This window comes from Monopterus albus, unplaced genomic scaffold (genome assembly GCF_001952655.1).
Source record: "Monopterus albus unplaced genomic scaffold, M_albus_1.0 scaffold17.1, whole genome shotgun sequence".
In the NCBI taxonomy this organism is placed as follows: Eukaryota; Metazoa; Chordata; class Actinopteri; order Synbranchiformes; family Synbranchidae; genus Monopterus; species Monopterus albus.
This window is the reverse complement of record NW_018127897.1, coordinates 1375997-1398815: the sequence shown is the minus strand read 5'-3', so window position 1 is coordinate 1398815 and position 22819 is coordinate 1375997. Positions and strand designations below refer to the sequence as shown.

General features: G+C 39.4%; 1 protein-coding gene across 4 annotated transcripts; it reads right to left on the bottom strand.

Annotated features, from left to right (window-relative positions):
* Nucleotides 1-761: 761 nt before the first annotated feature.
* On the bottom strand, nucleotides 762-19759 carry LOC109955848 (poly [ADP-ribose] polymerase 6). 4 transcript variants are annotated; one of them, XM_020592394.1, is made up of 23 exons: nucleotides 19702-19759; nucleotides 18164-18321; nucleotides 17590-17667; nucleotides 15749-15843; nucleotides 15176-15236; nucleotides 14892-14982; nucleotides 14657-14723; nucleotides 14182-14331; nucleotides 12788-12938; nucleotides 12261-12392; nucleotides 11642-11737; nucleotides 11363-11455; nucleotides 10931-11056; nucleotides 10734-10799; nucleotides 10423-10490; nucleotides 10089-10137; nucleotides 9838-9950; nucleotides 8269-8341; nucleotides 6566-6635; nucleotides 5836-5915; nucleotides 5486-5549; nucleotides 5031-5115; nucleotides 762-4144 (listed from the first exon to the last, which is right to left on the bottom strand). In XM_020592394.1, exons 2-23 carry the CDS (start codon nucleotides 18164-18166, stop codon nucleotides 4042-4044), a joined length of 1914 nt encoding a protein of 637 aa, XP_020448050.1. In that variant the 5' UTR covers nucleotides 18167-18321; nucleotides 19702-19759; the 3' UTR covers nucleotides 762-4041. The 4 variants fall into 4 exon arrangements, with proteins under 4 accessions (XP_020448050.1, XP_020448052.1, XP_020448054.1 ...); XM_020592396.1 differs by having other exon boundaries at nucleotides 10734-10796; XM_020592398.1 differs by having other exon boundaries at nucleotides 12261-12314.
* Nucleotides 19760-22819: the final 3060 nt, after the last annotated feature.

Sequence of the window (22819 nt, the reverse complement as noted above, 5' to 3'; positions counted from 1 at the left end):
CCAGACAATGGAGATCTTTATTTATTTTTTGCACATGGTCTCTGCCAGATAAATAAACAACGAAATCAACTACAGTATAACCTAATTTTTTTAACACATTAAGTACATGCATTGCTCAAGACCATCTGATGACATGTCCCTACAACATTTTGTGTAAAAGCAATACTGCATATAACAGAAAAGAATAGTTTGTGTGTTTGGTGTTTCTTTGTGTACAGTGCGGTGTGTCACTGTGGAGAATTTTAAAGTCAGTATATTATGACTATTTAGCCTAAGTGCTTTCTTTTTTCTGGGATAGCATTAATGTATCATATTTTCATGAGAATGAGGGCTGTTTTGCTGTGTGACTAACATACTTTGTGAAACACACAACCCAAATAAATTAAGCACAGTTCAGTACATTTTCAAATGCAGGCACCATGAATAGAAGTGCAGAAAATTGATTTGCATCACCACATGAACTTACAAGCTCATTTCTAATTGATATGAAAAGGATAACAAAGTCTGATTATACAAAATTGTATTGTATTTTAATTATGATTGTATCAACTTATTTAAGCAATTGTACAGATGATATGAAAATGGCTAAACAGGCTTTAAACTTTAAATAGAATGGAGGACTCAGGTGGCCTGTGTAAATGTTATGGAGTAATGGTGCCCTCTTCTGCCCAGAACGCTAGCACAGAGCTACAGAAGACAATTCCACAAATAATGGTAACACTATTTTCCACAGACATCAAAGACAAGGAGACTGAATATAAAACTGTGCAAAATCAAGCTTTATTCTTTTTCCCTGTGTCTTTCATCATCACCATAATCTCCATCATTGTTGTCAACATCATCTTTGAAAAAAACAAATTACTCACTAGAGACGGACAGTGAGAGAAGAGATTCTCAAAGAGACTTGCAGCTGAAACCTCTCAGCAAAAACAGGTATCAGTTTTTAGCACAGTCCTGCAACACAATGAGTCAGCTGTGCGTGTCCTCTTCTTTCTGGGCAACACACTTCAACAAGGTCTCCAGTGTCCTTATTGAAGATTCACCCTCCTTCAGCACCTTAAAGTCCAGTCGGTAGTCAGAATTTTCAGTTCCAGAAGATACTGCAAGCCCATCTTTGTAAAGACATAGTTAAGATGTTGGGTATTATAGACTTGCTTTTGCGCCCTCTTTCCTGCAATACCTGTTTACTGCAGGTCTAAGGACAGTCCATTTCTCCAGTTTAGGCAAACTGAACAAGTGCAATGTCTAGTATAATGTCAAGAGAATACAAACCCACACATACATACATACAGTACATGACTAACTGATAAACTTGATTAGCTATATAAGTTTTCCATTCCCCAAGGTGAAGCCAAGGAGCCACACATTGTTGCGGCCCAGTAACACCCGATGTCCATTGGGTAGGGGTGGGAAGAACAAGAGCTCACCTTGACAGGATACTGCCAGCAGAATGTTTGGTAAAATTGTCCATGATTTTCTGTACAGTGGATTTTGTGTGTTGTTAATCCAATGGAAAGTGTATTTCATTCACACAGAGAATTATTCCTCAATATATCCACCATTTAAAGAAAAAATGACATCCACTTAAACTAATGATGAAACAAACTGACAGGCACAGAGGAACAACTGATGGTAGCTTTGAGAACATAAGCAAATGAACTCCTCTTTCAACAACCTAAACTAGCATATAGAGCCAACCAAATTCACTGTTACAGCATATTTAGGAACCACTGTCTTTTCTTGATGTGAGTCTCATCCTCACATTTATGGTCTATGGTCTATAGTGGCAAAAAGTTCCAGAGCTGTGTTACGTTTTATGACCTATGCTTTCATGAATTCTGCCATGTCGCACGTCTGTCCAATCAGGTAAAAGTCTTTGTTGCTGTTGCTTTTTTCTTTTCCTTTCCTTCTGAATGTTTAACATTTTATGGCAGTGAGTTTTTGAAGGTGCATCATCAATCGGAACTGAACTAATTCTTTAAAGCTGCATTAACTAACATTTAGCACAAATGTGGATAACTCAAACAAGTGTCTAGAAGTGTTTTCTCCCCTCTGTACCAACCCTCCACCCCACTCTGCTACTGTATATCCAGGTCTTGTGTTCATTTCTTTCCCTCTGTGGCCAGTATTGTTAAAATCCGCATCACATTTCTTCCATGATCCCACTGATCCGAGGTTATAAGACACGTTTTTCAAATGAGTATGGTTCATTTCAAAGACGGACTGTGGAGGCTCCCTGTGTAGGTACAACCCATGATGGGAGTAGAGCTGCTTGTTAGACCCCAAGAGGCCATGTTCTGTAGCACAGAAAGAGTGCAACAAAGAACGAGGCAAAACCAGGGTTAACGTCGGTTTGGCACATCAGAGATGGAGAGCACCAAAAGTATCTAAAGGATTCAAATTTGATGCAGATAAGGCCTTCTTCCTGCTAGACGCAAGTACCTAGCTAACGTGTATATGTTGGCATCATTAGCAAAATAATGTTAGCCTTTCAATTTTGTACCTTTGTGCTGAATTATTCTGGTTGTAATTTCATTCCAACTGACTGCAGTGTTAGCTTTTTGTTTTGTCCAACTAGCAAAAACCAGTGCGTTTTCCTACATTAGCAGGGGAAGTAGTTTCACTCAGTTTGCTCATTTTTGCTCAGTTTTGGTCCAATTTATGTTGGGCATAACACTGCAGTCCATGTAGCATTTTAGCGAGAAATTTTAAAAGTTCCGTCATCAGCACAACTAGAAAAGCGGGGAGTTTGTTCAACTATCAAAGCATAACATCAAATTTCTCATTTCACATACAACTCATGATTATGCGTGTCAAGTATGTAATACGGAACATGATGTGACAGTGGCCTGAATGTTAGTACTGTATCAATACAGGAAAAAACATTCCTCTGTATAATTTGCTTACAGATACATCCACTACAAACGTTAGACATATGTATGCATAAAAAATAAATGTAAACCTCTTTATTTGCCATTGTGTCGCTGCAATGGCACCTAAAACCACAGGCTCTATATTCTGTATACATTCGTTCTAGAGCCAGTTATTACTGCTGCACTACCTGACTGATACAACTATCTCCAGCTGTAATGACCACATATGACACCACATATGTTTCACAGACAGGGCAGGAGAGGCAAAGAGGAGTGGGGAGAGAAGAGGAGGGGAGGCGTTTTTTTGACTCTCACTTTGCCCTTAATGGTTGAAATTTAGAGGAAGAAGTTAGTTAATGCAGTTTTAATGAAAAATTATTATACTGCCAGTGGCTGGATTTGTACATTTCAGAATGTTTTCAGAATCAAAGCATTGTGTAACTTGGGTTCAAGCCACACCTCACTCACTGGATTCTGGGAGCTTTATCTAGTGGATAAAGACAAAACGAGATGGCAGTGTTTGCCCCTTAGATAACAATGTTGCACATTTTAATTCACGTCATTAGTTGAAGAATATTAAATAAATGAATTGGAGATAATGCTGCAGCAAACACAATAGGAGAACAAAGTTCTATGTGCATGTACAGTAAATCCATCCAGTCACAAAGGGACTGAGGTGTCATTTGGGATGATTTGTATTTTTTTTCTAGATATTCACGAAGAGAAATTATAACTACAGAGTAAAAGTGCAGCAAGAAAGGAAAAGGGCCAGTCGACCCATGGTTTGAAAGTGTGTCTACATGTGTGGAGAGCCATACCAGCGACAACCTCCTCTTTTATTCGCTAGTGTTTTGCACATCTGTTGTAAATGTCATGAACTGAATGAGAAAAGCAGACTGGCTTAACTCAAGTTAAACCTACAGTAACTGAGGGTTAAATGAACATGTAATGTGTAGTGAGTGGGAGAAGAGGAACAAAGGGGAGAGAGTGGGAAACAAGAGGGCCAGATCAAAACACCTTTAAAAATAATGTGCTCAAGAGTTCCTTCAGCCTTCAGTATCAGGCCAGAGGTGAGCTTGCCCAAACATTTTGCCCAACAACTTGCCCGTCTGTCTGTGTGCCTCTGCTGCAGAGAGCTACAGATCCAAGCGTTGCTGTTGCCCCTCCATTAGCTGGAGTAGATCTGGGTCCCAATGACACGCATGATCTCCTTCTGTACCTTAGGCTCCTGGGTGTTGATGTTGGCATCTCCTACTTGGCCATCCTCATACCTACACATATACAGTATATAGATGAGTCTGCATGCAGTACAGTTACATCAGTTCAATGCATTTTAAAATTCTTTGACACATGACAGGTTTTTAATCACCCTCTCTCATGCCCTCAATTTTTCAGTTGTCTGCTGCAGTGCTATTTGGTGGTATAGGGGGCCCAAATAAATGTCTTTTTATCTTAAGGATTAAGCTGTAATATTGTTAATAAAAAACAAGCTTTCCATTTACAAAAAAATTAGCTTCTGTGAGGTGCTTTTATCTATTAAGCAAATTAATTACAATGAGAAACATCGTTAGGTCTGACACACTCCATCTTCTTGTTTTTATTCTACTTTTATAAACCATTTCTTTGAGCTGAAGAACACACAGAACACACTTCAGAACTGAATTCTATTTAGCTGTGATGTAAATTTGATTGCAAATATAATTTCCAACTCCGACGACAGCAGTGGACACCATAATAGATTTTGCCATCTGGTGAATATGTGTCCAAAGCTTGGACTCAGAGCCCTGATGTGGATCCCATGTCTTATCTGCTGGGCTCTATCCACAGTGTAAAACCTCATAGTGAAAGTGTCTCACCTGAGAGGAACCTGGTTTTGTGGAGCCGTAGTACCACCAACCATCCTCACAATTTATTCACCACCACTTTAAGATGATGATGAGTGATGAGCAACAACTGCAGCATGTTAACACAATACTACAATAAATCATCTTCATCATGTGCAGTTTAGCAGGTAAAAATAAGAATCAGAGTGATTAACTATGAATTTTAACTGTGATGATGATTTTAATATGCCTGGTTGCTATGCCAACTCTTTTGGTAATTGGGCATCAAGTCTGTGGAAATTAGGAAGGTTTTTAAAGTGTTTGGAATACTTACACAAAAAAGAAGCGAGTACAGACATGGTCAGATACTGGACACACCCAGATGTTACCATGTTTCTGCAGGTCCTTAGATGTGATAACTGTTTAAAAGAGAGAAGACAAACTGCTAAAACTGAGGTGTCTCTGTATTTTTGGTCTCCCCAGCTACATACATGATAAGGTCAGAATATTAGGAACACCTCCAAATATAATGTATTCCAGTACAGCGCCACCTTTAACTATGACCTCAATAATAAACATATAATTAAATTTACACATTTATGACAATTTCATCAAAAACTGAGCTTCATGAGCACAGATGTTAAGGCCAAATTGTGGCGCTGAATTGCATACAATTAACTAATAATGTGGCCAGTGATTGTATATTAATAAAACAAACTATTGCCTGGACTTATGCCACATATTCACTATTATCCCAGCTTTGCAGTCATACCTTCTGCTTGTCATTACCTTCACACAGAGCGATGCAGTTCAGATTTCGACTCTGAAGAAATCTTGATTGTATTGGACGGCTCTGTTGAAAAAAATAAAATAAACACAGACAACAATAAGTCCTGTTGTTCTGTACATAAAATATGCTTTTTGAGCAACAGCTCACAACTGGCAATCAGTGTTGATTTTTCCCAAGGCTTCAAAACGTTCCATGTCTGCCCCTCTATACCATTTACACATCTTCTTTGTGTGCAACGAGAACCTGGAGTCATTGTGGCCAACTACCTTGTAAAGCAATATGATGCTGTAGATAGTCTTGTATTTGATAAATTCAGCGTATATGTCAGGAATGCACCCTGTTCCCTTACCTGTGGTATGGTGTTCATGCGGTTGTAACGCTGTACCAGTTCATCTTTGGTGGGCATGCGGTGCTGTCCTTTCCCCATCCCTGCAAGAAGCAGCACACAGACGGCAAACAATGCTCAGTTAGAATGACCTTACCTGCAGTCATTCAAGCTGTGAAAAACTTCTCTCTAGTTTTGAACTCCTTGTACAGAGAAGTTATTACCCACTGCGTCAACCTTCACATGAAGGTTAGAGATCCAAAATGCTAGTGAATTCCATACTCATTCCTAAAGTTAAGAAACCATGGGCTTAGAAGGAATGTGGGCCCTGTTGGCAACCTGCTGACCTCATAAGCTATCTATCAGACTACCACAGTACAACCTGAAATCCAACCTCTGATTTTGTATTTTGAGACTTAGTTTAAATGGCTCTACACCCCCACCCCACAAAAAGAAAACCATATAAATAGCCAGCCATGTACAATGCAACACACACAAATCCACTGACAACGGCATTTTAGAGAGCCACAACAAAAAGTATGGTATGGCAGGCAGCACACAAACTCAGAGGCCCAAGGCCTAGCATCCAAAACACAATGCAGCAAAATCAGATAGCATGGGAATATCCTACAGGTGAAAATGAACAGTTTCAGAATGATAATCAGGCCGTGTCTCACACAAAGCCATGTCAACAAACACTGTAGAAAAAAGAAAGGTGTTGGGGGTCTGAGTGCAAGGATTCAGTTGTTCCTACCTGAGTATCCAAAAGATATGCTGGAGATGGGGCTGAGATAGATGCCCTTTCCATATGCTGCCCCATGCAGCTTGGGTTTGAAAAGAGCAGGAAGGAAGGGTCACTGAGCAGCTGCACAAGAAAACCTCACACAGATGCATGGGTGCACTCACGCATACAGAGCAGTACAAAGTAAACTTACTGTAGTTAATACATAGGAAAGTCTGTACAAGTCTGTTATGTTTCTGTGACAGTTCACCTGTCAAATCCCACTAGCCAAGCATATTAAATATACACTCCCACTCACACACGCAAAAATCCAAAGACAGAGTACAGCAAAAAGTTCAAGAAAGTAAAGTGATTGTTTCCTATAATCCACATAGTCACGCCTATAAACTGTCAGCATATTTTCTCCTTACAACATTATGTTTTCTAGTGGAGATTATTTGATGCTCTTGAATGTTGTGAGTGAAATTTGTGTATAAACTGCTCAGGTATTCAAGCAAAGCTGACATGAAAAATGAAACCATGCATGGTGGTTTGAAGATGAACATGAGATAAGGATGACTGATAATAACGGTGACCCTCCACACAAGAATGTCCATAATGACGAAAACAGAGGGACTGCTGGTGTAAAATGGACGTGTTCATAAGCCATATTGAAACCAGAGGAGAAACAGGAGGAAGACCAAAGAGCAACTTGATTGTCTGGGAATATAACAGGAGGGAGATGGGAGATAGTCAGGACATGGCACATCAGGGAGAAATTCAAAGTGAACAACAGACAAAAGGTTTTGTGTGATGGCTGGAGCTGGAGAGAGACTCTACCCTTTTCCTCCTGTGAAACACAAGGACAGAAGAACAGGGGTGTCAATGCTCAAGGCTGGAATTGAGAGGAAGAGAAAGAGGAGGCAGGCAAGCACCAAGGCTCAAGATCAAAAAATGCATACTTCAAAAAGTTGGGGAACAAAGGAGGCATAGCTGAAACACATCAGCACAAGAGAGCAATCATGGCTGATGTGAACATTTCAAAGAGCCTCAAGATTTCAGATGTAGTTGGCTGTATTGTGTAAATGAGATAATTCTGTGCTATCTAGCACACACCGCTTGTTTTTTTACTATTTATTTGGCTTTTACAGACCTGGATGCAATTTTGACACTGTATGGCTTTCTGCTTCTGACTTAAAATGATCTTTATGGTCCCAACTTGTTCAGTAGTGCCCATCTGGTATCACCTAGTTTATGAACTCTCTATTTTGTGGGTACTATTTGACCCAGATCTGAACAGATGGTAAGTGCCAGGTACTGACCTTTGATGAAAACCCTTATCCACCTCGAGGAAGTCTATACTCACTATCACGGAGCTTGTCCTGTGCATCCTTCAACTTCAGACCTAGCCTACTAAATGCTCTAGGTGGTTAACCCCAACAGGGCACACAAGCAGCCTCCTGACATCACAGCTGACCACGCGCCACAGCTGCCTCCCTTTGTCCCATAACAGGAAGAGACGTGCTGTCTGCTGCTGTCAGCAGGGGAATCAGAAAGAAGCCGATAGTGTGCCCTGCTCGCTAAAATGCCAATTGCAAAGCCGATGAAAGGGAAGCTGGCATCCATTAACTGCAAAAATGAATCAGCCGGACAGCGAGCCTGCCATGTCCAAGAGCAGGTTCACTGTCCGAGAGGAGATGCATCATACATTTCAGCCAACTGCCAGGGTTACGTACCTGCAGTTTGGTATAAGAGGCATTGACTAGTCCATTTCTCAGAACAGAGTGCCAGTTCTCTATATGGGAACCACTAGAGCAAGTGTAGAGAGAGGAAGAGATAAAAAGAAAAGATAAAACAAAGTGCTGTGTGACTATAAAAAGTGTGGATCTCCATGTGCAACCACCATGTGCAGCGGCCAGATCCATGCTGTTCAAGCATGTCGATATATAACAACTCTATTGTTCATTTCACATGGTGACCTTTGATTCACTGCAGTGTCTACGGTCCACCAGTGTCTACATCAAAAAAAACGTCTTAAATCCTAAAGACTACCATCTTAAATGGAAACAGCTTCCTTCTGTTTATAACGGTTACATCAACTGGCAATAGAGATTAGCAAATAGGTATTAACAAAATATTTACTATTTACTCCAAATGTTAGGAATTATTAATATGTAAAAATCTACAAAAAGTCTTATTAGATTTATAGCTTTTTTATTTGTTATTGCTGTGCAAATATTTTCTAAAAGATGATGAGAGAAGATTCAAATGTTCTAATGCCAAACCACTGCTGTAGTCATCTATTTATACCATTGGTTCAAGAACATTTTGGAACATTCTTTTCATAATAGTTCTCCAGATTAATATCATTTAATATTTAGAAAAAAATGAAAGTATTCTAAATGAGGATTAAAGATGACAACCTATCAAGGCTGTCTTTCATAAAAGATGCTTTAAAAATAAATAAATACATCTTCTAGCGCAGGTATTTTGTCTTAAAATAGAATACAGTGGTCACAGCACTGTCAGAGTGCTGTTATTTTTAAATAGTTTTGAAGCATTATTAAGTTCTTGTTCCTACAGTGAAATGAATATACAAGGAAGTTCTTAATTCCATTTATTAGATAGTTGTTTTAGGGTTCCCTTCTAAATCTTGCAGATTGTCATTAAACAGACTTTGAGTGTGTATTTATACTTTGTATGTTTCTATTTATATCAATATGAAACAAAGGCAGCCAAGCTGACTTACATATTTGGCATTTCCTGTTGAGAAATGTTAAAATTGTATTATGAACCAGCATAAAGAGAGAATGCTCATGAGTTGCAAGTGTCCAGATGGGCCATGTATGTCTAAAATATTCTGCAGAGCCCCATCTGCTACAGTACAAATCTCTGTCTCACAGACATTGCTGGCTCCATGCGCTGGCTTAGCAAGGTGGTTCCTCTGTGCTGTTGCTTGTTATGGTCCCACAAAAATCTGCTAGAATTTGTTGGCCCCTCTATCCATGACATAATGACCAGGTGTTACACTGAGACGTGTTTGTGTTTGACAGTGTACTGCTGTAATGCTAAATTATGCATGGATTTGAGTGACTATGCTTAATTTGAGATACATTATTTACATGTGGTTTCTCACATCGTATTTGCTCTACAGCCACAAAGCTGAACAACAGAGCTCATTTGTGATATTTTATAGCAGTCTAAATGATTTTACCTTATAAGCTTTGAAATAGCGATACAAAGAAAAGATAAAACTTTGACTGTATTAAAGCTTGCAGCCGATGGGAAGCGCAATTAGGACTCACTGGAAAGCGAAAGTGCTGCCATATAGCTTCTTGGCAGTGCGAAAACGGGCTTCCTTGGCTGGAGGACTGCTGAGCAGCAGGAACTGGTGGGAGGTGTGCATGAATTTCAGTTGCTGTCACAATGAGAAAGGACAAGTGAGAGCGAGAGGAAGACAAACAAAGGAAAAACAAGCATAAACCATACATTTACATAGTGTGGCAAAACTAAACCCATAAAGGAGACTTGAGAGGATGTCATTCTGGTGTCCTACCCTACTGAGAGGCAGCTTGACAATATGAGACCTGTTACTGGAAATAATCCTGCAGAAAGAAAGACGGAGTACAATAAATAAGATTAAAATTAAATGAAATTCAGCCATAATTGCTTTTGTCATTTATACCCACACTTTTCATGCTGTGGCACATCAAAATGTTTTCCATAAAAAAGTTGTATTGGTAAAAATTCAAGCATTCTTGAAGTGTGCATGATCAATTAACTAATATGACAAATTGCTCTCTAGTGAAAGGTAGTGCTATATATCATTATAAACCTGTTAACATGCAAACCAGAGTCAGCCCATTTTAGTTTATATTCTGCCTTCTCACCACTGTAGCAGAGGATGGGCCAAAGGGTCCAGTTTGTCCATCTGTTTCTTGATCTCCAGATATGAGCCCTGGAAAAACCACACAAGCATGTGTCGTTTTTAGATTTTTTTTTCCCCCACATATTTTCTTTTCTAAAACCAAACAACCAAGCGGCCAAAACTTCAAACTTATGATTAGTACACAGTATTTATGCAGTCCAGCCACCGTGTTCTCTAAATGAAATATTTTAAACATATAAATCAAGTATAAAAGTAGCCTTAATATAGCCATTGTGGCCCTTCTCTTCATTCCCATCCATCTCCTGCTTGTACCTGGGTCATTTCCCGGATGGACATGACGCTATCCAGTGCTTTCTGCAGTCTCTCATAATTCTTCTTCTGTGTTCATCAGTTGAGCCAAACAGTCATTGTATGAAATGAGAGAGGGAACAACAAAAAGATGTCTAAAATCACTTGTAGAGGTTCAAGTTTGCTAAATTATTCAGGAATCCAGCAGTGAGGATGCTGACCTTTGGGTTGAAGGCCAAAGTCTTGGGGTCGTTGGGGTCAACAACTGATGGGTAGGGCTCAAAGATGATGCTCTTACGGGGAGACTCAAGAGCAGCTCGGCACATAGCCACAAGTAGGTCCACAACCTGAGGAGAGAGAGAGATTACATTTTTACATTTTATGCCTTTATCTTATATTGTTAATGACCTATTTTGATTCTTTTATTGACTCAGTGTAACATGGCAGTAGAACCTGGCTCAGTTCCAGTGACACATAAACTGTAAATACTCAGGGACATCATGGTGTCTCCCCCTCAGGTGCTGGTGCTTAACATGCATATTTGGTTTCCTTACAAATATTTTAGCCTTTTATTTTTTCAATCTACATTTGAACTCAATGCAATTTTTGGGATATGGCAATAAAATACTAAGAATGTGTTGTGTTATTGTCACCTCTGCTCCTGTGGCCACTTCCTCTGCAGCTCCGGACATCACACCCAGAGTATAAAAGGAGAACACACACAGCTCCCTGGTGCACACAGCAGGCTAAGCACACACATAGACAAAAAATTATGAAATAGCACTGATCTGAATGTGTACTACATGTCCACACAAACACAAGTAAACCTACCCTATTTACTAAGAGAAAGAATGTCACTTTTCTTTTTTCTTATCCAACAAGCAATGATTTATAAAGCTCAACTGTACGTTTCTTGATCATGTCTCCGATACCTTCAGCATGGACCCATTCTGAAAGACGTGCTGTTCATCGCAGACCACACAGTACTCGTTGAGCGTGGGGATTCTCTGCTCTGAGTACTTCATTATCTGTTAGGAGAAAAGTACAGTGGTGTCCTCAGTTACCACTCCCACCTTCTTCATATAAAGAAACAAAGACTAGTTTAGCATAGAAACTGTGACAAAGTACAGTTTTGCCATGCATTTATGGCAGGCGTAACCTGCTAAAGATCCTAGTATAACAATGCAGTGTGAGGCCCAGCCCTTGTCACTGCAAGCTGGTACACAGTCACCTCCATAATACAATATGGTCCTCACATCTATACAAATTGTAAGGTGGGCCTTAATTACTGCTGACATACATTTATTTTACATTTACAAATCAGTCACAGATACTCTGAAGTAAAACTTGCTTTTCTTAAATACTGTACTCATAAACAATTACAGGGAACCAGTTACTTTATCGCTATATAACTGCATAACAGACTTTCTTCAAATGTGAATTGCAGTGAAGAAATCATTGTTTCAAACTGTCTGTCATGTCTGTACACCACAGAAATGACTCTTCAGATATATGATGTATAAATGGGCTCTTTTCTCCTTGAGCTTTAACCTGCACTAAGAAGCCATACTCCAAGGTGGGGATGTTCTTGCAGTGCCCGCCCGCCTGGGATGAGAAAAACAATTCAATCAGCTGCCTCGTGGTAATCTGCGCTGGGGCCCTGGCCGCTGGGACAGCCACAGTCTGATGGGTCAAGTGAAGACAAAGCATTATGGGAAACAGTACATCAGCCATGTTACGGAAGGGGTAGGCAGTGGCTCAGCTTGGAACGGTGCAGGTGGCAGGTGACTGAGAAGAGGATCACAGTGAATCAAAACAGAAAAGAATACTATACACTATCTCCATATTTTGCAGAATTGTGGGTGACTTGAAACTCACTCTTAGAGAATCATGAGGGCAAATATCAGCAATGTTAGAAATAAATGTAAAGAGCACAATGTTTATAGCCTCAGTGTTGTGTACAACAACCCTATGATTGCAACATAACATGTGAGTGACACACACTAAAGGCAGTTAAATTAAACTAAAAGGTAACTGACTAGATGGATAGCTGCTGATTTGTCCTGATTAGCACTGACCTGGCTGTTTGGTGGATAACTAAAGAGCTCCCCTTTAGGATTCTTCATGGTACAAGAGATAGAGCGATTCATCAGGCGGGTCACTCTCAGCTCAGGAACACTCAGCTTCCCTTTTAAAACACTGTCTTGAATCAGAGGAAAACTTGGAGACCTGGCAAAGAGCAAGACACCAAAACATGTGCATCATTTTATCAACCATTTTTCTAAGATAAACCAATGAAACCATTACATAGTTGATGGTTTGACTTCAAAGATTTGGCTTTAAAGGGCAAATAATGTTGAAATGAAAAAAAAATCCCTAGTATCATTTGTGACATCTTGTCAGCGACATATAAAACTGCAATGTGTTAACATTGTCGGTACCTGAGTAATTTTGTAGTCACTTGTGTTACACTCAGCTCTAGTCACTCACACTGCCATTAAAGCACTAGTTCAGACAACAGGAACCTGTTTAGACACTAGCTCAAGTCTCTAACTGTTAAAATACAAGAACCAGTGTTCACTTCCTCCATCACTCTCAGGACATTATCCAGGTACCCTCTTGATATGAAACTCCTGTCAAGTCATGGGGATGTCAGCCTAGTAGTTAGCGAAGCTGACCTCCATCAAGTGGGCCAGGATTCAATCCCTGTGCACCCATAAGTGTCACAGCATCCTGATGTAAGACAGAGGCCAAGAAGAAAACTCCTCCCTGGGGGAAAATTGGTTGAGTGCGTCAGATTTTGAATTTAAGTGAACCTACGCTGTGTTGTGTCACAGCTTCCTTTCTCCTGCTTGTCATTGTATGTCATGAAACTCTATATGATTTATTCTTTAAAAATAAAAGCACAAAAGAGTGTGTTTTCAGTATTATGCTATTTCTGGTTTGCCCTTTGTAATATTTATAGAAACTACTTTCATTTGAGTGACAAGGAAGCTTTCAAAATTTTAATTGCCTGGAAATGCTAAAATAATGAAAGATTGCAGACACTTGGATACAGTGAAATGTTTAGAAATAAAGCAGTTCAATAACCAATGAAAGTGTTTTTAGACATTAGCACCTAAACCATGCATCATAATGACAGTTTACCAGATTCACTACAGTGCTGAAAACTATACACATGTTAACTTAGAAGAGAAATAAAAAATAGATAAATACAGTTTTTAAAAACTGCATTTGTATTAGTTTAAGATACTGGAAAAATTATCAGTATCTTGGATAACTACTGCTCTGTTATATCAATATGCCACAGAAACTAGAAACATAATATTTGCTTTCTGAACATGTTACAAATTATGATTTTCAGCATATTCCAGATTGGAATGTTAGCTAAAAGACTAAAATGCACACACTGTATGTAAAACATGGTTGTGTAGATGCTTTGAAAGAGATCAAGAGTGAGAGGAAGACCTACTTGGGTATGGGGGAGAAGATGCTGAGCCCAGCACGGAACTTCTTGATGGTGCCTCCGGCTTTGAACCAGCTGTGCCTCTTCTCTTGCTGGGTCTTGAGGAATTCATTACTGAGGTGCTTCCACTGCTGTGAGGTGAATGTGCTCAGGATCCTGCCATGACCAGGATGAAACGAGAGTGACTCTGTCAGAGGCTGAATTCCTCTTTAAATAAGCTTCAGTTTGGTACACATTATTATTTTGTGTCAGTGAATTAGTAACCCAAAAGACTCTAAAGGCTAACGATTACAATTAAATGTTTATGCCTCATGTATCTATTTTACAAGTCTAATGGTAACTTTGAAATATAAATCATTTGTGATTTGTATTTTTGATGGTGCACATTTGGTTTTGTAAAATTTATAGAAATCTGAGGTTAAATTATGAAGTCAACAATACACAAATGTCCTGTAAAATTGTAATGCACCGTATGACTTACTTTTTGAGCTGCAGGCCCAGGCTGAACCCTTCTTTATTGGAGGGCTGGAACACTTCTACTGAAGGCTCTGAGTAAAATGATAATGTTATTACACAGTGCCCAGATACATAGCTGTTTTTTCACTCTCCCTCTTGTGTAGCACATATTGTACAGTACTCCCACACTCAGTGAGTAGCAGGAGTGCCTAAAGTCCCTCCCAGAAAAACATAACATCCACACCTACATCTTTACTCACCAGGTCCATCGAGGTACTGAGAAAGAGAAAAGCGCAGTCTCAGAACAATGGGCTCTGTTCTGATAACCTTCCATGCTGTCGCAACTTCCTCCTGAGTCAGGCACACACATAACACAATCATACAGAGTTAGCATCCTAATTAGGGCCATTTCTCATTACATTAATAAACTACGAGTACACAATACATTATAAATGATGTGTTAACTTGGCGAAATGTCAATGTTAGAATAGTAATGGCCAAAGACAGAGGATGTGTGTGCAGAGGAAGAAGAATGCTGACTCACATCTAGGAAGCCAATGTTAATATGAAGATCGATGTCCACGTCATCAATGGTTCCATACTCCCTGTTCAGAGAAACAACAACAGATCTTTCATCATTAGTAATGGGACGCATTACGCTCTAACCCCTTCAAATGATTACCATTTGAAGGAGAAAAATAAGGGTTATTTTTTCCTGTTTTGACAGACAAAGCCCAGTTGAAAGTCAGTGAATCATGTCTGGGGCGGCTGTGGCTCAGGAGGTATAGTGGGTTGTTTCCTAACCGGAGGATTAGCGGTTCGATTCCCGGCTTGTCCAGTCAACATGTCGAGGTGTCTTTGAGCAAGACACTGAACCCGGTGATGTCACCAGTGTGTGAATTTGGGAGTGTGAATGGCCAAATAATGTGAAAGCGCTTTGAGTGTGCTGTAAAAGCATAGAAAGGCGCTATACAAGTATAAGACCATGTCTATATATTGCATTATGTGTGGCAAATTAAAAATGGCCAGCAGACTTAATTTTATTAGCCCTTGTTTTTTTTTGTTTTTTTTCCAGAAGAAGTCTCAAACTGTGTGTGTCTGTGTATCTGTGCTGTACCTGACAGCGACAGCACTGTCAGTGTAGATGTCTTTTACTGCCTCAATGTCTGCGTCCAGTTGAGGATGGCGGTACAGGTCAGCAGCACAGCTCCCCTGTAACAGGCAGTACATTATCACTGGTCACTTTTTGATTTGACGTACCTCCAGAGCTTTGTCTGATGAACTCATCTACCCTTCACTGAAACCATCTGTCAAGTTCCATATGAGTTAATTTTGACTTTAAAATGAGGGTATCATGGTTGTTATTTAACACAACTTAATCATTCCATGTAAGAGCAGAAGTAGCTTCTGAGGTACAAGCATTCCTGGCTGGGAATCACTACTGTGGTAAAACGAACAAAAGAGCAGACACATGCAGAGAGTTTGTCAGGGGCAAGGGCTCAAATTTATAAATGGACGTTTCTCAGTATGAAGCTCCCTGGTAGACACTGTAAACAGAGTTTGTGTTACATATTCACAGCTGTGATTATGAGAGCCTACTGGTATTTTATTCTTACCTTGACAGAAATAATAATAACAACAAAAATGCAGTTTTGGTTAACTAGAGATGAATCCAGGTCAACGAGGGCTTTAAAAGAATTGTGCATTTTTCACAATTATTGCTGTTGTTTAAGATTTTTTAAGGTGTAGAATAACTGCATGCCTATATATATATAATATATACACAGACAGACAGACAGACAGACAGACAGATAGATAGATAGATAGATAGATAGATAGATAGATAGATAGATAGATAGATAGATAGATAGATAGATAGATCATAACATTGCTAAAACATTGTTAGTGGTGGCCTAAAGCTTTTGCACAGTACTGCATTTTTATTTCAGTGACTGTTTTACATTATGGCATTTAATGTGCTCTGTGGTTATCACAGATACCTGTGTTGATATCCTCTATAAAGAGCATTTTTGAGTACTAATAATAATAGTTTACCCAAGTCTGTCACACGTGTTCCTAGTGTCTACACTCGAAGTCAGACTCTCATCTCAGTTCAGAGCGTGTGGAACAGATACCACACATTTATTCTTATCTTCCATATGCCGCTTTCATGATCTCTCATTGAGATTGAAATGAGATTTTTGTCCCAGACTGGATTCACATTTCAATTACAAGACTAGGAAGATAGTGGTATAAAATGACTAACAGATTTAGATTCTATATGGACGTGAAGTACTGAATATTACAAGATGTGATAATTAAATGGTGGCCACAGAAATTCAGCTGACAGCGTTGCTTGTGACAGAAACCTAAGTTTGCTTAGGGTGATAGTACTAAAAAGAAAGTACACTGATCTCTAATTTGAAATAAAATATTACATTTTCAAAAACCTATAGTACTTCAGCATTGTCAGTTTGCAAACGTTTGTATACAAGTCCAAACCCAGAACCTTATTGAGCACCAACACGTCTTCCATGTTAACAGAACATCACAGATCACATGAATTAAAATGTTACCCTGCTAGTAGCAAGGTATTAGGATAGTCAGCCGGTCCATCTGTTCTGCAGTATCAGAACATATTGCCATGACAGAATTTCCTCTTGACCAAAAATTAGATGATGACAGTATCTTAAAAACCAGTTGTAATAAATGAGCAAAGCACACCCTATCTGAAGCTCTTTTACAATTTGTTGGGGGAAATTTTAGATATTATTTGCAGAAATCTATTCATTTTAAGCAACTCGTTTGAGGTTATTGCATTTTTTTAAATTATGATATGATATTGGTTTGAAGTAAAAAATCTGATAACAATGCTGACTAGCATCAGTACTGAAAACAAAATCCCAACACCAGATTCAACACAGAGATTTAGGAAGGCAGTAACAGCATCTTCTGTACCTGAATGCCATACAAGAACTGCTCTGACTCGTTCTCCCCGTCCGACTCCTCGTCTGTCCAACACTGGCCTTTGATGTCCTGTGGGCACACACATTGTGAAAAGGCCATTACAGTGGAGCAGGAAGAAAATGCAACCTCCTTCTATCATCCTTTCATCTCACATCCTTTCTCACATCTCCCATTCAAGGGTTTCAAAAACATTACTTTTATAGCATCTCAAAGGGAAAGACGTAGCGGCATGATTTATTTCCAAGAGACAGGATATTCTCTGAATTCACCGTTCAAAAGGATACTCAACTGACAACCAAAATGGATAAGTTAATAAATATATCTGCTTAAAAAACCCTTCTTTCTTGTCATTTTTAGCAAAGTCTCAGTCCTAGAGGTCCTGGTGCATAAACCTACAGTACTTAGATTAAGCTAATACATTATTTAACTGTCAATGGAAAGTGTACACACACTTTCCATTGACAGCCATTTTTTATTTTTATTTTAATACTTTCTAAATTTTAAACAAAACTATGAATGGATGGCTTAGCTTAATCACATGCAGTGACGATCCTAGCTGTCTTACCATTGGGTCTGCTGTTCATAGGGCTCACTCAGACAGGTTTAGGCCTTTGAATACTGCCAACCATTGCAGCCTATTTCCAGGTGGAAGGAATGAGACCAGACAACCGGCGAGCGCTGACTGACCACCTCCCTTTCCTGCTGTCTTCAGAAGTGCACAACCTTGGAGAAATTGAAATTTAAAAAAATCAGCATAAAAGATGAAACAAAGAGGCCATCAACAGTGATGCCAGGCTTTGTAAAGGTGCCCTCCTCCTCTTTTCTTTAAATCGTCTGCACTTCACCTTGCCATGTATCCTAGCAACAGCCATCTCTGCCTCGTTTCAGAGTGGCATTAATCACTGTGGAGAGAGTGTGTGGGAGATATGTGCTGTACGCTCAGTACCCAGGATGTCTCCATTTCTTTGTTTTGTTTTGTCTTCCCGGTAACTTCATCTGTTAATATTGAAGAACAAAAGATTGGCAAACCTTTATAGATTCACAGTGAAAACAGCACAGCTGATGCCAGTGCATTGTTAGACTGCTGCTTTTAATTCGCCTGGCAAATAAATACAAGGAAATCTTTGAAATGCCACACAATTCCCTGTGTATGCATAAGGACAAAAAAAAAACAAAGAATGTTAACATAAAATAATCGCTTATAAAAGAATAGTTCTAGTTTTCATAAAAAGAAAAACTATTAAATAATATGGCAATACATTTTGAGAAAATAAGAAGACAAACTGCACATTGCTGACATGACACAATCACCTACATCCACTACATCTTATAGGGGCCCTTGACATTTTGCATTAGACATGTAAACAATGGGCATGGTGTCCTTATAACAAAACTTAAAGCTGCAGATGCAGAGAAACTTATTTCATACAGTGACCATTATAATGTACTTTTTTCAGTGTGTATCAAACCAAAATAATAAAGAAGTACAATTATCAGGACTGGATCCTGGGACATGTGCAAACAAAGACTGAATGGAAACAAAGCTTGACCGTACAAGACAAAATGCTTGACAAAACCATCATGCATGAAGGCATCCAGGTTAAACATAAGTCAATATAATTAATAATTCTAATTATTAATTAATTTCACTTTCTCATTGTCTGCTCTACCAACCTAGAGTGGGCCATTTTTACATGTCTATGCAAAATAATTATAATACTGTGTTTTTTGTTCTAAATATATGTCTCTTTTCTAGGTTTGGCTCCTTTATTTTCTGCAACAATGCTCCAAACATCAACTGCACCCTATTAAACACGGCTCCCCTGTCATTACCCTGTCTTCCACTTCAAATTCTCTTTACTCCTCCATAAGCCTGCTGCTGTGCCACGTCCTCAGCCCTGCTAGCATCTCCTCCCCGCAATCCCCATAGCCTCTGTTGTCTCACATACCATTAAATATCCCAACCACACAGTCCACGCTGCAATCGACCCCATTCCTCTATGTAAAAGGTAATTAATACAAACACAGATGCAGTCAGGCGGATTTTCCCCTCCCCCCCCACCCCCCATGCCCTGCACCTCAACCCCATCCATCCACACTTACCCCCACAGAGGATGGAGACTCGGATGCTGTCCTTGCCTCAGTTGCTCCCCCTCATCACCCAGTTGTTCAGCGTCTGTCTATCGATGCTTGAGCTGTGTGCCTGTGAGCAAAGCAGCTGGTGTGTGTGTCTGTGTGTTTATCTATTGCAGATCTCTGCTCCTACTGCTGTCTTATATTTTGCCTGACAACACTGAGGATTCTGAGCATGCTCAGTGAGACCAGACAAGTCCAGGCCAGTCATGTGACCTGCAGCTGACTGCACTGCTGCTAAGAAATAAGAGAAAAAAATGGAGGAAAGTGGCTCTGCTTGTGAATGTGCATCTGCCTGTGTGTTTGTGGTGTGTGTGTGTGTGTGTGTTGCATAGGTCAGTGTCTGTTACAGTAATGTGCAATTGTGTTTGAAAGCCGCTTGTGGTTAATTTTTTAATACTTTGTTATGCATTTTCTAAATTCACCCCCATCCCAAAAAACAACTCAACTGACCTAAAGAATGGCCAGATTAACAAACAGGTGTTGGGCCAAATGTTTGCCTGTAGCCATGAGAAGATCCTCAAACATTTATTTGGCACACAGTAAGGCAAACTAAAGAACTAAAGAACAAAATATACATATGGGGACTGTAATTTGACATCATAGTTGAATAAATTGTTTACTAGAACAATCATACATTATTGTGCAAGTGCCCCTCACTGTACAGCAACAAACAATTCTTAAAAGCTAAAAATGCTAATTATAAAATAAATCTTTTTAACTACTTTTAACTAGGCCATTTTCTTTATTCCATTTTGAGCACAATCGCTTTGATAAACTGAACTTAACTGCAACATTCTGTATAAAGAAAAATAAAGAATTTTATTATAAAGTGTATCATTTGTTCAGCTAAAAAGACGGCACCTACATTACAATAAATTTCAATACATGACAACTAGTCAAGTAGGTAGCTAGCATATCCTACCTGCTCATCTCTGAGACTGATTTGAAGCTATTCTTGCAGTGTCATGGCCCAGGGTTAAACATTCATTAATGCAGACTGACAGTCAGGGGCTTAGCCAGCAGACAGGATAACTGGACAGCAGATCTGTCCCTCATCTGGTGTATCCATTGGCCTGAGGTACAGTGGAGTGGATCCAGACCAAGTCTGTCAGCAGCCAGTGAAACAACATGGGCACTAGAAGCAGCAGTGCTAACAGCATTACACCTGTGGACAGGTGAGAGCTAAATGGGACTCATGGGACAGAGGACAACGACATAGTGATGAGTGGTTACAAAAGGCCACAGGAAGTCCAGAAAAAAACTGAGATCAACATCAATACAAAGCAATAGGCTACTGTGAGTTTTCAGTATTGTGTTGTCCAATTTATATTACAGAGATTGATTGTTTAAATTTGAGTCTCACAATAGTTATGGTAGGACTTAGTTTCTGTCCGCCTTCAGCAAATGTGATTAACACAATAACGCATTTTTTTATATCCTGGAGAAAATTTGCAACATAGTTCTCCAGTGTTAGCACTGAACAGGCAATTTAGTGACATAGACTCGCGTGCGTCTCTGACTGTGGATGCCACATGATCTCTTTGTCCTTCGCCAGACAGTAGGTGTCCAGAAAAAAACTGAGATCAACATCAATACAAAGCAATAGGCTACTGTGAGTTTTCAGTATTGTGTTGTCCAATTTATATTACAGAGATTGATTGTTTAAATTTGAGTCTCACAATAGTTATGGTAGGACTTAGTTTCTGTCCGCCTTCAGCAAATGTGATTAACACAATAACGCATTTTTTTATATCCTGGAGAAAATTTGCAACATAGTTCTCCAGTGTTAGCACTGAACAGGCAATTTAGTCTCTCTCTCTCTCTCGCTCTGTCTATCTGTGTACTTATCCCTGGTAATCGGGCCTTCTATTAGTAACTAGTTTAATATTGGTATTATAGTAGGCTACTACTAGTAGTAGATGTATTTTGTATAAAAACATGGTAAACACAGACGAAGTGATCAGATAGGCTAACAATATTAAATATTTTTAAAACTGTTATACCATGTTTCATCATTAGATGGGGGTATTGCCCCAAACACTTTGCAGTAGCAGCGCATCAAAGTTATTCTCTGTCTCATCACACAAACACAGTGTTGCCAACTTGGTGACTTTCTCTCTAATTCTGGCAACTTTCCAAATCTTCCTGGTGAGTTTTTTGTCAAAAACGACTAGCAACGAATCTAGTGACTTTTTCCGGTGTTATTGGAGACCTTTCTGATGTTTTGGAGACTCTGACGTGAAAGCACGTTTCGCCCTGGAGTTACTGTCCTCAAAGAGCACAGCGGGTCCTGCCGTGAGCCCCTCCCCCGTCTCAAAGCACTCACAGGCGGTCAGTCTCAGTGTAGCCTCGCGTGGCAGTCCCACCCTCAGTCACTTACTCACCTCTCCCACTGTGTGTGTACCTCTCTGTGCCATAAGCTAAACACCTAGCTAGCTAACTGTCTCAGTCTAAAGTGTACGTTCAAAAATACAGAAAGAAGTGGGAATCAAACCCTGAATTCAAATTGGAGACTTACATGTATACCTCAGGGTGAATTTTATTTTTAGTTTTAATTTTACTGACAATATCAAGCTTTATGTAGCAACAAGTTTGTTCCCTTATAGTTAGAAGTAGAATTGGCCAGTTCTCTGAATGGTTTCTATCATTTAAATTGTGTTGCTCTGTTTGGACAGGTCAGCAATAACACAACTGCACAGTCAAAGTCAAAGTCAAAGTGTTTATTTGTCATATGCACAGTTAGGAAATTTGTTTCCCTGTACAATGAAATTCTTACTTTGCCGTCCACCTGAATGCACACAATACAAATGAAATTAGAAATCGAATGTCCTCGCAGTCCCTTAAAGTCATAGTTATTTTTAGAAGTGATGGCCTATTTAAATGGCAAAATAAATTAAAAACAAAAACAAAACAAGCATCATCAGAAGAAAGTTCATTTGTAGTTCTAAACATATTTAGGGTGTTTTTTTACTCACTTCTTGTCTCTCTCATGACGTTATTCCTCTCTCCTACAGCGTCCATTACAATTACTCGCAAATAGACAGTTATGCAAAAGGCGATGTCAAAAAATTCGTAAAAAAAAATA

Excerpts from the sequence above, each read along its gene's own strand:
- LOC109955848 (XM_020592394.1), bottom strand. Across the intron at positions 6,636-8,268 it reads CCTCTTATACCAAACTGCAG|CTGCATGGGGCAGCATATGG; the intron begins GTACGTAACCCT and ends TTCAAACCCAAG. Across the intron at positions 4,145-5,030 it reads TGTACTCGCTTCTTTTTTGT|GTATGAGGATGGCCAAGTAG; the intron begins GTAAGTATTCCA and ends GTATATGTGTAG.